The 15937-nt window shown below is 50.6% G+C and overlaps 2 protein-coding genes across 2 annotated transcripts; one reads left to right on the top strand and one right to left on the bottom strand.

Annotated features, from left to right (window-relative positions):
- Positions 1–723: 723 nt before the first annotated feature.
- On the bottom strand, positions 724–13005 carry LOC120640076. Its single transcript, XM_039915968.1, has 3 exons — positions 12853–13005; positions 1380–1669; positions 724–1279 (listed from the first exon to the last, which is right to left on the bottom strand). The coding sequence occupies exons 1-3, from the start codon at positions 13003–13005 to the stop codon at positions 724–726; spliced, it is 999 nt and encodes a 332-aa protein (XP_039771902.1).
- A 482-nt stretch (positions 13006–13487) lies between these two features.
- LOC120640754 lies at positions 13488–15594 on the top strand. Its single transcript, XM_039916675.1, has one exon. It carries the CDS (start codon positions 13649–13651, stop codon positions 15347–15349), a length of 1701 nt encoding a protein of 566 aa, XP_039772609.1. The 5' UTR covers positions 13488–13648; the 3' UTR covers positions 15350–15594.
- The last annotated feature ends 343 nt before the right edge of the window (positions 15595–15937 follow it).

Below are 15937 nucleotides of genomic sequence, written 5' to 3'. Positions count from 1 at the left end.
TTCCTCAAACGCACATGGTGGCCAGCCAATCAGCCCAGCCAGTCAGCCAATCTAGCTCATCCGAACGGCCAAGGGCATGTTTGATTTCTTGCATCTGGCAGGCCTGGCCGGCGAGCCAGGCCCAGGCCAGCCGTGGCCTGGCTGCGATGGCCCAAGAGGGGTTGTTTGATTGTGTTGAATCAGCAGAGCCTGGTCCAACTTTTTTTGTGTTTGATTCTCAGCACCCAGCCTAGCCCAACCCCAACCAGCATCAACTCCAACTGAATTGAAGAGCAAACTATGGCAGTTCAACAGAAATGAATAGCAAGACATGATGAAATGTTTTGTTCAGTTCTAAAATAATGGCCTCAGCTAATAGGAAACATCAGTGCACATCAGTTCTAAATTATGCATCATCGGCCATTTCAAAACAACAACAGAAATGCCTCAGATCATCAAATATAACAGCTGTTCATATCAGCTAGCCAACAGAGGCTACATTACAATACATTAGGCAGGATAAATAGAGTTCAGCCCACATTCAGTGAGTCAAAATAGACTTGCTTTAGTTGGCCACCTTCCCACTAACTAAATCCAAAAGGTGCTGGTCAGCCATCTACCATACACATCATCGAGCCAAAGTGGAACCCAAAAGAGAGGCCAAAAGTTGGAGAGGGAAGTGGAGAAACTATAACTTCTCAATAATCAACCCTCTCCATGCCAGTTTGCCAAACAAGGACAGAACTACATGTAGTAGTTCTTGGCGTGGTAGGTCTGAAGCCATATGGCCCTGTGGGGGGTTGTCATGTTCACAAAACTAGTTGCCACTGCTTTGTTCTCAAGGAGGTGAGTGTGGGCAACAATCAAGGCCTCAGTGGAGAAATCAGGTGTCTCCATGACAGCAAGGTAGAGGTCTGGGTCAACATGTGCAGCACCTGTTTTCAGCATAGCATTGGCAACATTGTTGACAGCATCAGTCATGTTGGTCATCATTAGCATCTCTTCCTCACTGAAATTGCCCCTCTTCCTCCTACCACCAACACTCTGTGACAAAGGTGTTGTGGCCTTGCTACCCTCAGCAAAGTCAAAGGTATTTGCTGTGGCCTTGCCTTCATAGGTAGGACAAGAGAAGTCTTGACCCTCCAGCTTAGCAGCCACACTATCAGCATTGTTCACCCCCAAATGTTCATTGGATCCTAAGGCAAACCTACCAGTAGCCAAGGTGCTAGCAAACAGAGTCTCCATCACAGTGTAGAACCTGATTGGAGTATTCAAGTACTCAGCATCCTTAGGGTGGTCTGTAGTGAGTGCACACAATTAAGAAGAGAGGGCACAATTAAGAAGAGAGCACAAAATTAAGAAGAGAATGCTTCAGACAATGTTTTCTTGAATGAGATACCTTGCAATGACCAAGATAGTGGTCCTGTTCTAGCATTATGGCATGCACATCATCATCAAATATTGCCCCACTAAGGTCCTTGAGCTTAGCAACCTTAGACCATTTCTGTTTCCACTTCCTCAAGTGATTGTACACTTGAGTTGGATTAACAGGCAACCCACTGTACTCCTTTAGAGCCTTAGCTACTGCATTAACATCCTTATCCTTGTAGGTCTTGTCAGTCCTACCACCCTCAATCACAATGTGGGCCATCCTCCTTAGGACAAACCCAGACATGTTGCTAGTCCACCTCTGTGATATCCCAAAAATTTACCGAATTAAATCACGCGCTAAAATATTTCTTTTCAAAGTTTTTATCGTTGAGTTCAAACCTTCCTAAACCCCTGAGCCCTTTTCCCCGAAACCGTCCCGTCAGATCTCCGTCCCGACACCCGATTTCAAGCATCGTTCCACCTTTTCTTCTCTTTTTCCTCGTCGCCGTCCCATCCCGCGCCGCTCGGCGGCCTGTCACCCACGCGCGACAGCCCGCCGCGATCGGCGCCGGCGCGATCTCCCTCCCTCTTTCTTTCTCTTTCTTTTTCTCTCTCTCTTTCCCTTTTTCCTTTTATTTTCCTTTTTCCCTTTTCTTTTTCCATTTTCTCTTTTCTTTTCTTTTTCTTTCTCCTCCATACTCCCTTCTCCTTCTCCCTCCTCTGCCCCGCTCCGAGCGCCGCTCGGCCCGCGCTCACGCCCGGCCCGGCCCCCCGAACGCCGCTCGCCGCCACGCCCTACTCCCCGCGCGCACGCGCGCACACACCCAGCCCGCACGCCTCGCCTTCCTGTGCGCGCACGACGCCCCGTCCTGCCCGTGCGCAAGCACACGCGCGCACGTGGCACTCGGTGCGCCGAGCCGAGAGGCCCGCGCCACGCCGCAGCCGCATGCCCAGCGCCGGACCTGCTCCTCGCCGCCTCGATGCGCGGGTGCGCAAGTGCACGTGCACCGCGTGACCGCACCGCTCGCTGGCTGCCCCGGTCCTGCTCGCCGCTGCTCCCGGCCCCGCCCACGTGTGTTCGCCGTGCCGCCCGTCGACTAGCGATAGCGCCGCCACGCGCACGACGCATGCCGCCGCTGCCACCTCCCTGTGCTCGCCACTGCTGCCGCTCACGTCCCGTCACCCCTGCGCCGGCCTCGCCGCCCGCACGCTGCTCCACAACACGCGAATGCGGCCGAACGCAATTAAGGCTCGCCGCGCCGCTCGCCGGTCGCCACCACATGCCCCGCACCGCTCCACCGCCTCATTCGCCCTATAAAGAGACCCCCGCGCCGCTCCTCCACCCCACAGCCACCTCCGCCACCACCAGCGCCCCTCCCTGCTCCCCAACGCCGCCGCCGCGGGTGCCAGAGCCACTCGCCGCCCGCTGCAGTCGCGCCGCCTCCACACTCCACCCCGGCTCAAGATAAGAGGGGGAGTCGAACCCCCTCGACTCTCTCTCTCCCATGTCCCCATCCCCGGCCGCCACCGTCCCTCAGGGCGTCAGATCGACGCCGGCGCCGAGCGCCCCCTCCCTCTCCTCTGTTCTGCGTGGGGAGAGGAAGGAGAAGGTCATTTTGCCCAAAGACCCCCCACCTTTCCTATATTTACTAAAGAACTCCACCCTTTTTTCCAAAAAGACCCTCCCTGTTTTCCCTTTTTGCAAACAAACCCTCCCACCATATATAATTAATTTTAAATAAACCCCTACACATGTTTAGTATGTCCCGGATATTTCTAGAAATTACGATCAGGCCCTTCCACTCTTAGAAATAATTGGAAATAGGCCCCTGGACTCTGATTTAGCCCTAAACTCCTCTTCGGCCTATCATTTCATGCGCCAAATAGCTCTGATCGATCTGAAACTTTACCACGCCTTTCTTAGCATAGTTTTGGCCATGCCATTAGGAAATCGCCCAAAAATATAACTTCTATCTCCATATCTCAATCGTTTCCAATTCGAGCTCAACGATAAAACTTTTATCTCATTTTCCTGATTGTGTGCTTGCTTGTGTACGTCGTAGATCACGGTGTGAACGAGGGAGAACCCATCAACGAACAGTACTGCGAGCCAGCGGACGAGGACCAGTTCCGCGACCTCGAACCCGAAGGATATTGCTTCGATTAGGACCTCCCAGAAGGATTCGAAGGCGGCAAGTTCAATCCCGCCCTTTGATGCATGTTTTGTCTTAGTTTTTATAAACACAACATATTGGCCTGTTTTATAAAATTGCATATGTTTTGCTTGCTGAAGACACGGTTGGATAGCCACTCCTTGATTTGTTATAACCATTCCTTGACCACCTAGATTAATGTCTGAATGTGTTGTTTGGACGTTAATCACTGCTAGAACGCTTAGGACCTCATACACAATACAACTTGTTTTATAAAGGAAAATGTGTGAGTTTGTGGGAAGGGAAAAATGTGAAATTTCGAAAGATGGGTTTAGACGGGATGGATGGCATTTCTGTGTGATTTGCCATTTGGTGTGCTCGTGCCTGTGTGGCAGAGCAAGGAAGGGAGATATCCATCTTGTCACAATTAAGGACCGAGTTGGTGTGTCATCTCACCTAACTCCACTATCGTGCAAACCACTCGACCGTTGAATGGGCAACGGCTTAGCATAAACCCCACTAGTTAGTCTGATAGCCATCAGGAGAGCTGAGAGCAACGGGTGATCAAGGAGAAGGGATTAGCTCTGTGTGACTTATGCCCGGTTAAAACCTCTGTGATAGGTCAATAACCCCTAGGTGGATCCCGTGATGGCTAGTCAGGTCTAGCTAAGGTGGGTAATGGCTTTGTTGGGATCTGCACCGACACTAAGGTGATCGAGATGCGGTACCCCGATTGTGGGTAAAGTTGCACACCTCTGCGGAGTTAAAATCTATTCGAATAGTCGTGCCCACAGTACTGGGCGAGTTACGGTGTGGTCACATAACTAGTGTTTCTTCTGGGAATGGATGGGTTGGCGTGAGTTGTTTTGGAAAAGTGTCCGGCAGTTGTGCCGTGTGCTACGGCGGACGAGGAGCCCGGTAGCAGCTTAAAACTTGGATCCTGTGTGGGTCAACACTACGTGTTACTCGGTGCAAGAAAGACTTGTTTTGAAAATCCTTTCTTTCAAAAGAACCCCTGCATAAAATATTGCTTTCCGCAAATTAAACCCTAACCTTATCCTTGATTTACCCTGTGCATTATTTTCTGTTTATACCCCCTCCGTGGGTGTGGTTGGACTTGCTGAGTACATTTGTACTCACCCCATTCTTAATTTTTACAGAGGAGGATCCAGACTTCGTTCCCGAAGACGTCGAGTAGGGTACCGTCCTGCACCCAGCCTTGCCTGTGGATAGGGTCACCCGCAGGAAGTTCCGTATGGCGGAAGACTCTGATGACCCTCTTCGTAGTTAATGTAGTTGTGTAGATTTTAGTTGTAATCCTCGCGATAGTGGCGCTTCACTACCCATTACCGCGTAGAGTTGTACAGTGATGAACCATCTGATGTAATAAATGTGTCATCAGCCTCCTGGGACTGATGTTGGTATCACATTTAAGTCTTCTCTTATAGGGGACGTTCAGGTGGTATTAGAGCCGTAGGTTGGCCGTAGGATGTGACCCTAGGAGCGAAACCCTTTTCAGGTCCTTTCACACTAGGACTTTTCCTTCCTTAATCCTTCTTTCACACAATACTCACCACTGGTTCTTGCCTTGTTCCAGATGGCTGACAATGGATGGATTGGCAGAATCTGTCACGCAGAGCCCGGCCTTCCTAAGTTATTGATACTCAGCCTGGAACGCATTGGAGTGGTGGACCACCAGAGTATGTCTACCGGGAGTACAACTCCAGGGGCACTCTTCGGTGCGACGTAATGATTTTCGTGGGAAAGAGCACCCGCTACCCTGATGTGGATCCCTGGTTCATCTCTACCACTGGATTTCGTTTCCCTGACAGCTACCGAAAAGCCGATCAGAAAGCCCTGCGAAGTCTACGTGTGATCTACAAGCACCACCTTCAGCGGACCTCTATGGGATTTTTCCCGCCCATTGAAGGAATAGGACGCTCATGGATTGCCCGGATGAGAGGACTCGGAAGAGAAGAAGAAGACCCGGAAGATACGGTCTCCCACCTATCCATCTACCTCACCGGCCTGGATGAACTTTACCGCGAGCAAGCGGCACAATTGAAGCAACAAATCCACAGGGCAGAAAAGGCAACCCAAAAACTGGAGGAACAACGGACAAGAGCCGCACACGCCGAATATTCCCTAGCCGCTCTACAAGCCCAAATGCAAGAATACGAGGCTCGCAGAGGAATAGGCGGGTGGATAGAGGAAGAACCCGAAGAAACCCATTGGTATAGAGGCACTCAGACTGAAGAGGAAGAACCCGAAGAAACCCATTGGGATATAGGCACTCAGACTGAAGAGGAAGAACCCAAAGAAACCCATTGGGATAAGGGTACTCAGACTGAAGATGATGTGATGGGTCAGTGTCTTCCACTGAAGAAGCGTTCTATTAGGATCGAGGAAGAGTCTCCATGATAGGAGTAGCACTCCAAGCTAGAACCCTATCCTAATAGCCATGTATCTATGGAAACTGTACCCCCTCCATGTTAAAATAATAAGTACCATCTGTTCCCTTTTGTATCCAAATACTCGTGCAAAATTGTTCACCCTATCTTTGTTTTCAGATGGCTGAGGAAAGATGGACCCAGGGCAATTGCCAAGCTGCACCTGGCTTCCCCAGCCTCTTGATCAATGCTCTGGAAAGCCTTGGTGTTACGGAATGCCCAAGGTACTACAGCAGAGAGTATGAGCACCATGGTACCCACTGCTGCAGGGTGATCCTGGTCATCGCCAGAACTGACCACTACCCCGACATCCAGCCATGGCGAGTGACCGCTATAGGGTTTAGGCACCAAGACACCTATCCCTTGGCCGTCAGAAAGGCGCTCCGTTACCTGTGCTGGATTTTTGAAAGACACCTCGCTCCCACACCAATGAGGTTCTTTCCGCCGGCCATCAGAACCCCCGTTTGGGAAGCACGCATGAGAAGTCTGGAATGGCGTCGCCATGAAGAAGACCCATTGTACCAAGTGGCTACTTACCTAGCCTCCTTGGATAAGCTCTTTGACGAGCAAGCCAACATTCTGAGGGAGCAGACCCATCGAGCCGAGCAAGTAGAGCTCGCAGTGAGACTGCAACAGATACGAGCAGCCCAAGCTGAGGCAAGAACCGCAGCCGCGGTCAGCAGCGAAGCAGTTGCTCAGGAAAGCCTCAGGCAAGCCCGAGACCGGCGTATGCAAGAATGGACCAGAAGTGGAACCCCAGTCCCGGCAATTGGGGAAGGCCATGTTCTACTCGGGACACCCGTTATAGGATGGGGACCACTCATAATGACCCCACAAGCCCCGCCCGAGAACCCCGAAGGTTCTACTGCCGTCGGTGAAAGAGAAGCTGATACGCAAGCCTTGGAAAATGGAAACATAGACGGCGGCGAGCAAGGACTACTCGCACACTCCGCCCCGGAAGAAGGCTCGCCTCGCGAGTAGAATGCCCGACACCACCCTAGTGTTGAACCCTTCCAGCCCCTTTGGTTTAAGTTGTAACCTTAAGTGTGAACCTGTACCCGGACGTGTAGTACGCATTTTAGTCCTGCCCCGTGTTGTACCCTCCCTTACGGTAATAAAGTTGTGTGTGCTTGTTGTTTGCTATGTTTGTGTGCTTGTTAGTTGTGTGCTTATCGGCAGAAGGTAGATTCTGCCTTTTCAAAAATGCGAACTAAACAACTTAAACATCACTTAATCCCAATCTCATAAAAACTCTACCCAATCTACAGATGGCTTCCCAAAGCGTTACGAGGGCCTCCCGCATTCGAACCCTTCAGTCGCTGGTACGGGACTGCATCCTAATGGACAGAACCCTCCTCAGGGAGAACAGGAAGTGAGCCAGGACAGAGGAGAAAACCAAGTAGAAGGGCCACTGCCACCACCACCGCCCCTCGGGGACCTAGCACAGATAATACACAACCAGACTCTCATACTGGAAAAACTGGCCAATGCCCTCGGTAACAAGCGACCACGAGAGCAAACCATGAACGACAAGCTGACAGCTTTTCTGAGGACCAAGCCGCCCACTTTTGCCGGATCCAGCAACCCCTTGGATGCAGACGACTGGCTTCGTGTGATCCAGAGGAAGCTTGAGCCGTTTGAATGCCAAGATCGGGACAAAGTTCTTCTGGCAGCACACCAACTCACCGGGACTGCCTTAGCCTGGTGGGAAAATTACTGTGCCGCTGCCGAAGATGCCTCCACCATCACGTGAAAAGAGTTTGTGAAGGAGTTCCGCCGATATCATATTCCCTCGGCCACCATGAAGCGCAAGGTGGATGAGTTCCGCGCACTACAGCAAGGAAGCATGTCGGTGGAAGAGTACACCCATCAGTTCATGGAGTTAGCCCGATGTGCACCAGAAGAAGTGAACGATGATGAAAAGAAGCAGGACATGTTCAAGAAGGGACTGAACCCGGAACTTCGGACCTTGCTTACCCCTCAGATCTACCGTGACTTCAATACTCTGATGAACAAGGCGATTCTTACAGAAAGGGCCAAAATTGAAGAAAGGAAGGATAACAAGCGCAAGTTTCTGGAAAGCAAGTCCCGCCAGCAGGATCGCTTCCAGAAACCAAGAAGCTTCAGCTACACTGCACCAAGATCCCAGGCTCCAATTCAGTATAGGACTCAATCTCAGGTGACAGGCCCACAGGCCCCTAACACACAGCTCAGGAGCCAGAACACCATGAGGGCCCCGCAGAGCAATGCAAGCCAAGTCACCACCAACAACAGCAATGCTAGGGTCTATTTCAACTGCCGTGAGGCAGGGCATTTCATTGCTAACTGCCCATATGCCAAGAACAAGCCTGCTACATCAGCCTTCTCCAATACAGTGAATGGACCAAGGCCAGTTCTGTCAGGTGCCAACCGAGTGCCCATCCGCAACAACGGCAACACCAACAACAACAGTCAGCAGATGAGGCAGCCCCATCAATCATTTGGACGAGCCCGCGTCAACCACATCAATGCGCAGGAGGCTCAAGGAGCTTAGGGTGTAGTGCTCGGTTAGTACCTAGTCAGCTCAGCTCTTGCAACAGTACTATTTGATTATGTAGCATCACACTCGTTCATATCCTCGAGTTTTGTGGAAAAGCACAACATACCTACAGTACTACTAAAAACACCCCTATTAACCCGGACGCCTGGAGGTGACATTAAGTGTCAACTAGGTTGTCTATGGGTAAGGATCAATTTAAGTGGGGTAGAATTTTTAGCAGACTTAGTAATACTTAAGTCTAAGGGAATAGACGTGATCCTTGGAATGGACTGGTTAAGCCGACACAATGGTCTCATAGGTTGTACTGACAAGGTGGTACACCTAACAAACCCGGAAGGAGTACGAGTGACCTGCCATACCCGGGTAAATGGATCAGGCCCAATGGTGTTTAGCATGGAAGTCAAGTCCTTGGAAGAAGTCCCAGTAGTAAATGAGTACCCAGATGTTTTCCCGGAAGAACTTCCTGGGATGCCACCAGATAGGGATATAGAGTTTGTTATCGACCTTGTCCCTGGAACCGCCCCTATAGCCAAGAGACCCTATAGGATGGCAGCTTCTGAATTGGTGGAATTAAAGAAGCAACTGGAAGAATTACAACGAATTGGCTTCATCAGACCAAGCTCGTCGCCTTGGGGAGCCCCAGTCCTATTTGTCAAGAAGAAGGATGGGAGTATGAGGTTGTGTGTGGATTACCGAGCGTTGAACGAAGTTACCGTCAAGAATAAGTACCCCCTCCCCAGGATTGATGACCTTTTCGATCAATTAAAAGGAGCCAAGTACTTCTCCAAGATTGATCTAAGGTCAGGATATTTTCAGCTTAAGATTAGAGAAAGCGACATCCCAAAGACAGCCTTTGTCACCCGATACGGGCAGTTTGAGTTCACTATGATGTCTTTTGGACTAACTAATACACCTGCGTATTTCATGAACCTCATGAACAAGGTGTTTATGGATGAGTTAGATAATTTTGTCGTAGTCTTCATCAACGACATACTTATTTACTCGAAGAGTGTCCAGGAGCACGAGCAACATCTGAGAGTAGTTTTGGAAAAAGTGAGAGTACATAGGCTATATGCCAAATTCAGCAAATGTGAATTCTGGCTGGAGAAAGTAGCTTTCCTTGGTCATATTCTGACCGCGGAAGGAATAGCAGTGGACCCCGAGAAGGTCGAAGCAGTTTCCAACTGGCAGCAACCAACCAATGTTAGTGAAATCAGAAGTTTTCTCGGATTAGCTGGGTATTATCGGAGATTCATTGAAGGATTTTCCAAGATAGGCCGGCCCATGACAGAGCTTCTCAAGAAGGAGAAGAAATTCACCTGGGCAGAGTCATGTGAGAGAAGTTTTCAAGAATTGAAGAATAGGTTGACGACCGCCCCAGTGCTGGCCCTACCGGACATTCATCGGGATTTTGTCATCTATTGTGATGCATCCCAACAAGGATTGGGTTGTGTACTGATGCAAGACGGGAAAGTTGTTGCATACGTTTCCCGCCAACTCAGGCCTCATGAGCAGAATTATCCAACCCATGATTTGGAATTTGCAGCCGTAGTGCATGCCCTTAAGATTTGGAGACATTATTTGATTGGAAATAAGTGTGAGATTTACACCGACCACAAGAGTTTGAAGTATATTTTCACCCAGCCAGATTTGAATTTGAGGCAAAGAAGGTGGTTAGAACTGGTTAAGAATTATAATGTGGAAATTCATTACCACCCTGGCAAGGCTAATGTGGTAGCCGATGCCTTGAGCCGGAAATCCTATGGACCCAAGGATGATCATCTGCGAGAGGAAATGGCATGATTGAATGTGCACTTTGTCCCTCGAGGCTCCAGCCACGTGCTGAACGTCCAATCCATAATAGAGGACAGAATCAGAAAGGCCCAAGGTTCGGATAAGGATTTAATGAAGATCCGCAAACATACTAGAGAAAATAAGGCACCGGATTTTAGAGTGGATAGTGAGGGAACCTTATGGTATAAAGATAGAATCTGTGTGCCCCGGAAAGGAGACTTCCGACAAATAATCATGGATGAAGCCCATAACTCGGCCTACTCCATCCACCCAGGATCCACCAAGATGTATATGGACTTAAAACAAAAATATTGGTGGAAAGGAATGAAGGCGGATATTGCACGGTTTGTCGCCCATTGCGATACTTGTCAAAGGATCAAGGCCGAACATCAGAAACCAGCAGGATTGTTACGACCCCTACCCATCCCGGTTTGGAAATGGGATGAGATAGGAATGGACTTTGTAGTGGGTTTGCCCAAAACACAGAAAGGACACGACTCCATATGGGTAATAGTGGACCGACTCACTAAATTGGCCCATTTCATACCCGTACGAAATTACGGTGGACAAAAGCTAGCAAAGCTTTATGTGGAAAACATAGTAAAGTTGCATGGTGTGCCTAGCAGAATTGTTTCAGATAGAGGGACCCAATTCACCTCTAGGTTTTGGAAAAGTTTGCATAAAGCCATGGGCACCAAATTGGATTTCAGCTCCGCTTATCACCCGCAAACGGATGGCCAGACAGAAAGGGTGAATCAGATCATGGAGGATATGTTGAGAGCATGTGTCCTTACCTATGGAAAGGATTGGGGGCAAAGTTTACCCTATGTCGAGTTTTCATACAACAACGGTTACCAAGCAAGCTTGGGCATGTCACCGTTCGAAGCTCTCTACGGGAGAAAATGCAGAACTCCCCTAATGTGGTCAGAAGTGGGAGAATGTGCCCTAGTCAGACCCGCACTCATAAAGGAAGCAGAAGAAAGAGTTGCTGAGATTCGAGAAAAGCTGAAAGCAGCCCAGTCTCGACAGAAGAGCTACGCGGACAAGAAAAGATGGGAAATAAGTTTCAACCCAGGAGATTTCGTTTATCTCAAGGTTTCACCCATCCGGGGAACTCGGAGATTTCAAGCACAAGGAAAGTTGGCCCCTCGGTACATTGGGCCGTACCAAGTTCTGAAGAAGGTTCGAGCAGTAGCGTACCGTCTAGAGCTACCAGAAGAAATGACGGATATACACCCAGTGTTTCATGTCTCGCAATTAAGAAGGTGTTTGAGAGTACCCAAGGCAGAACACATGCCAATAGAAGCAATAGATCTGCAGCCAGACCTACGATACTAGGAAATACCGGTCAAGATCCTGGACACAGTCACTAGGAGGACAAGAAACTCCGAAGTACGGATTTGCAGAGTTCAGTGGAGCAGACACGGAGTAGAAGAAGCTACGTGGGAACGCGAAGACGTTCTAAAGAAGGAGTTTCCCCATATGTTTAGGAGCCAGCTGAATCTCGAGGACGAGATTCATTTTAAGTGGGGTAGGTTTGTGACATCCCAAAAATTTACCGAATTAAATCACGCGCTAAAATATTTCTTTTCAAATTTTTTATCGTTGAGTTCAAACCTTCCTAAACCCCTGAGCCCTTTTCCCCGAAACCGTCCCGTCAGATCTCCGTCCCGACACCCGATTTCAAGCGCCGTTCCATCTTTTCTTCTCTTTTTCCTCGTCGCCGTCCCATCCTGCGCCGCTCGGCGGCCTGTCGTCCACGCGCGACCGCCCTCCGTGATCGGCGCCGGCACGATCTCCCTCCCTCTTTCTTTCTCTTTCTTTTTCTCTCTTTCTTTTCCTTTTTCTTTTTATTTTCCTTTTTCCCTTTTCTTTTTCCATTTTCTCTTTTCTTTTCTTTTTCTTTCTCTTCCCTCCTCCCTTCTCCTTCTCCCTCCTCTGCCCCGCTCCGAGCGCCGCTCGGCCCTCGCTCACGCCCGGCCCGGCCCCCCGAACGCCGCTCACCACCACGCCCTGCTCCCTGCGCGCACGCGCGCACGCACCCAGCCCGCATGCCTCGCCCTCCTGTGCGCGCGCGACACCCCGGCCTGCCCGTGCGCACGCACACGCGCGCACGCGGCGCTCGGTGCGCCGAGCCGCGACGCCCGCGCCACGCCACGGCCGCCTGCCCAGCGCCAGCCCTGCTCCTCTCCGCCTCGACGCGCGGGTGCGCTCACGCACCGCGTGACCGCGCGGCTCGCCGGCCGCCCCGGTCCCGCTCGCCACTGCTCCCGGCCCCGCCCACGTGTGTTCGCCGCGCCGCCCGTCACCTAGCGACAGTGCCGCCACGCGCACGCCACAAGCCGCCGCTGCCACCTCCCTGTGCTCGCCACTGCTGCCGCTCACGTCCCGTCACCCCTGCGCCGGCCTCGCCGCCCGCACACCGCTTCACGACACGCGAACGCGGCCGAACGCCATTAAGGCTCGCCTCGCCGCTCGCCGGCTGCCACCACCTGCCCCACACCGCTCCACCGCCTCATTCGCCCTATAAATAGACCCCCGCGCCACTCCTCCACCCCACAGCCACCTCCGCCACCACCAGCGCCCCTCCCTGCTCCCCAACGCCGCCGCTGCGTGTGCCAGAGCTGCTCGCCGCCCGCCGCAGTTGCGCCGCCTCCACACTCCACCCTGGCTCGAGGTAAGAGGGGGAGTCGAACCCCCTCGACTCTCTCTCTCCCATGTCCCCATCCCCGGCCGCCACCGTCCCTCAGGGCGTCGGATCGACGCCTGCAACGAGTGCCCCCTCCCTCTCCTCTGTTCTGCGTGGGGAGAGGAAGGAGAAGGGCCTTTTGCCCAAAGACCCCCCCCACCTTTCCTCTATTTACTAAAGAACTCCACCCTTTATAACCCTTTTTCCAAAAAAGACCCTCCTTGTTTTCCCTTTTTGCAAACAAACCCCCCCACCATATATAATTAATTTTAAATAAACCCCTACACATTTTCAGTATGTCCCGGATATTTCTAGAAATTATGATCAGGCCCTTCCACTCTCAGAAATAATTGCAAATAGGCCCCTGGACTCATGGTGGAACTTAGCTCATTAGATTCGTCTCGAAAAGTTACGCCTATCCGTAAAAAGATTTCGTAAATAAAGTTCATTTAGCACTTCATGCATGTATTCAGTCTTTTTTGAAAAAAAATTCGCGTGTGAAAAAAATTGACTCCGAGTCCACCATATCTCACCACGATTCCGTGTTGCAGACCAAGGTGTTCCGTCCGTCCCCTCTTCAGCTCTTCCTCAAACGCGCTACTCGTGAATCAAGTCAAAGGACATCGGCTCCGCCTCGATCGGGAGATTGCTCTCTGCAGATCGCCAGGCTAGCATGGAGTCGACGGGCAGGGATGGCCGCCGTGGGCCTTGGAACTACTACCTCAAGGAGACTGGATCCAATTCCTACACCAGCAGCTCAGGTACGGTCTCAACTGGCTACAGCGCGTCCACCGGCTCTCAGCTGTCCTGGAGGTTTATGGAGGTGGCCAGGCACTTCCAAGAAATGGAGATGGAGGATCCAGTTTCTATGGAGATGGAGGAGGCTGTCATGGATCTCGAGTTTGTTCAGTCCCCAAAAGAAACGGCGAGCGGGGAGAAGATCCAGGAAATGGAGGCGGACAGGCAGATCCAGGAAATGGAGATGAATAAGGCTGTTGAGTTTGTTCCGTCCCTAACAAAGAAGGCGACGAAAATGAAGCAAATTAAAATCCTTGCCAAGGAATTCTTCGGTGCGCCGTCGGGGAAATGCAGCGCCGAAGGAGGCGACCTGAATGTCCTGGAGAGGTGGTTCACGGAGCTGGGCGTCAGGTGGGTTCTACACGTCGCTGATGGTGCACCTGCAGGGGAATTCAAGCATGCTCTTGATGCATCCAGATGGATCCCGGCTCTCACCGAAATCGTAGATACCTTCCGCCTGATCACGTCGAGGTTCCTTCCCAGCCGCGACTCCGCGGAGGAAGAAGAGCTTGCTACGGAGAGTGACGAGGAACAAAATATGGCAGAACACTTGCAGCTAGCAAGCTTCACCCAGCAAGCCATGTTGAAGATGCTCACTTTTGTTGACTTCATTGTTGCTCCAAATCTTACTCGTCAAGTTTTTATTACCAATTCGGTGCCGGCACATACACACCGGCACCATATATACAACAAGCTCCACAACCTGCTCCGTGTACATGAGGCTATGTCCAAGCTGGCCTGGATTAAGATCCGGTTGGTATCATCATCCTCTGCAGAAGTTGCAACGATACTTCGCGAGATAGTTGACGTCCTATCAGCAAAGGAGGACATGGTGGGCGAGGCCATATGGAGCGCACTGGAGGAGATTAGGACTCGACTCCTGGAATCACCGGAGGACGTCCAAGGCTCATCAGGTACTCAAGCTCCACAAGGATCATCGGATATTGACAAGGCCACCAGGTCCGTTATGGTGTACGTAATGTTCCTGCAACATAATTACTGGTTACTGACGCCAGTTGTATCGGAAGCTGCTAGTCTCGGTAAGTATGTTCCTCGATTTGGAGCCGTACAACCTGTGACAAGCCTGGCAATGGAGACGATATCTTTTCTAGAAGAAAAGCTTGCTAACAAATCAGAAGCATCCCCAGATCAGGGCCTCAGGTTCTTATTCTTGCTCAACAACTCATCTTTCATAGCGGATCAACTCCACGACACTCCTTATTTCCCCAAGTCCTACAAGGAAGACCTCGCTGGCAAAGCTGAGGACTATATGAAGAGGTATATGCAGGTATCATGGGCACTGGTGTTGTCATGCTTGATCAATCCTACACCTAATTGCTTGGGGAAAAACTACTCTCCCCTGCCTAAGTTCGAGTTCGAATTTCAGAAGATGTATAATACCCAAAAGTTGTGGAAGGTCCCCGACCCCAAGCTGAGGAGTAGGCTGCGCAGAGCTATCATAGATGAAGTCATACCAGGCTACAAGAGGTACGTAGGGGATGACAACAGAAATGTCCCCCTAAAATTCAGTCCCTCAAACCTGCAAGAGATGTTGCAAGAGTTATTCGAAGGCTGAATTCGCAACAAAAAAAAAAACTATTCGAAGGCTGGACAAGAGCACCACACCAGACTAGTCTACGTAGGTACATCTACTTGTGTTTCCTTCTGTGTAGATTTTGGGATAGAATGTTAACATTGTTGCTTCTCAAGCTGTGAGTGAAACATCTAAAAAGCTGAAGCATTACAAAAACTTCTTGTGACTGTAGTGTACATTCTTGTATTAGCAAAACAGAGATATCTATATGCTCTTCTTTCTCTTAATATCAAGCCTCTCCTGGCTGTTTTTTTTTTCGGGAAAATTTTCAAGTCTCCTAGCTTGTCATATCTCCAAATGAATTCCTGCGCAGTGACTCAAAAACGTTGATCAAGTAAATCTTGTCATTTTCATGCTGTGCTAGATCAATTTTCAGAATATGTGGCACCAGAGATGATGAAGGCATCAGACGCAATGCTTGCTGCTCACCCATTGATGCTCGAATAATGGTAGTTGAGAGGCACTAGTTTCGTTAACACTAGAACTCCAAGCAGGGCTTTGGCGCAGCAAGTTTGGTGTTGCCCTGTGCTCAACATGCAAACATGGTCTCTTCGCAGGAGGAGGATTAGT

Source organism: Panicum virgatum, chromosome 7K (genome assembly GCF_016808335.1).
Source record: "Panicum virgatum strain AP13 chromosome 7K, P.virgatum_v5, whole genome shotgun sequence".
In the NCBI taxonomy this organism is placed as follows: domain Eukaryota; kingdom Viridiplantae; phylum Streptophyta; class Magnoliopsida; order Poales; family Poaceae; genus Panicum; species Panicum virgatum.
Note: the sequence above shows the minus strand (reverse complement) of the source record. Positions and strands in the feature narration are given on the sequence as shown.

Excerpts from the sequence above, each read along its gene's own strand:
- LOC120640076 (XM_039915968.1), bottom strand. The coding sequence starts at position 13,005 with ATGGGAGAGAGAGAGTCGAGGGGGTTCGACTCCCCCTCTTACCTCGAG. Across the intron at positions 1,670-12,852 it reads GGGCGCTGGTGGTGGCGGAG|AGGTGGACTAGCAACATGTC; the intron begins GTGGCTGTGGGG and ends GGGATATCACAG. Across the intron at positions 1,280-1,379 it reads CACTATCTTGGTCATTGCAA|AGACCACCCTAAGGATGCTG; the intron begins GGTATCTCATTC and ends TGCACTCACTAC.
- LOC120640754 (XM_039916675.1), top strand. The coding sequence starts at position 13,649 with ATGGAGTCGACGGGCAGGGATGGCCGCCGTGGGCCTTGGAACTACTAC.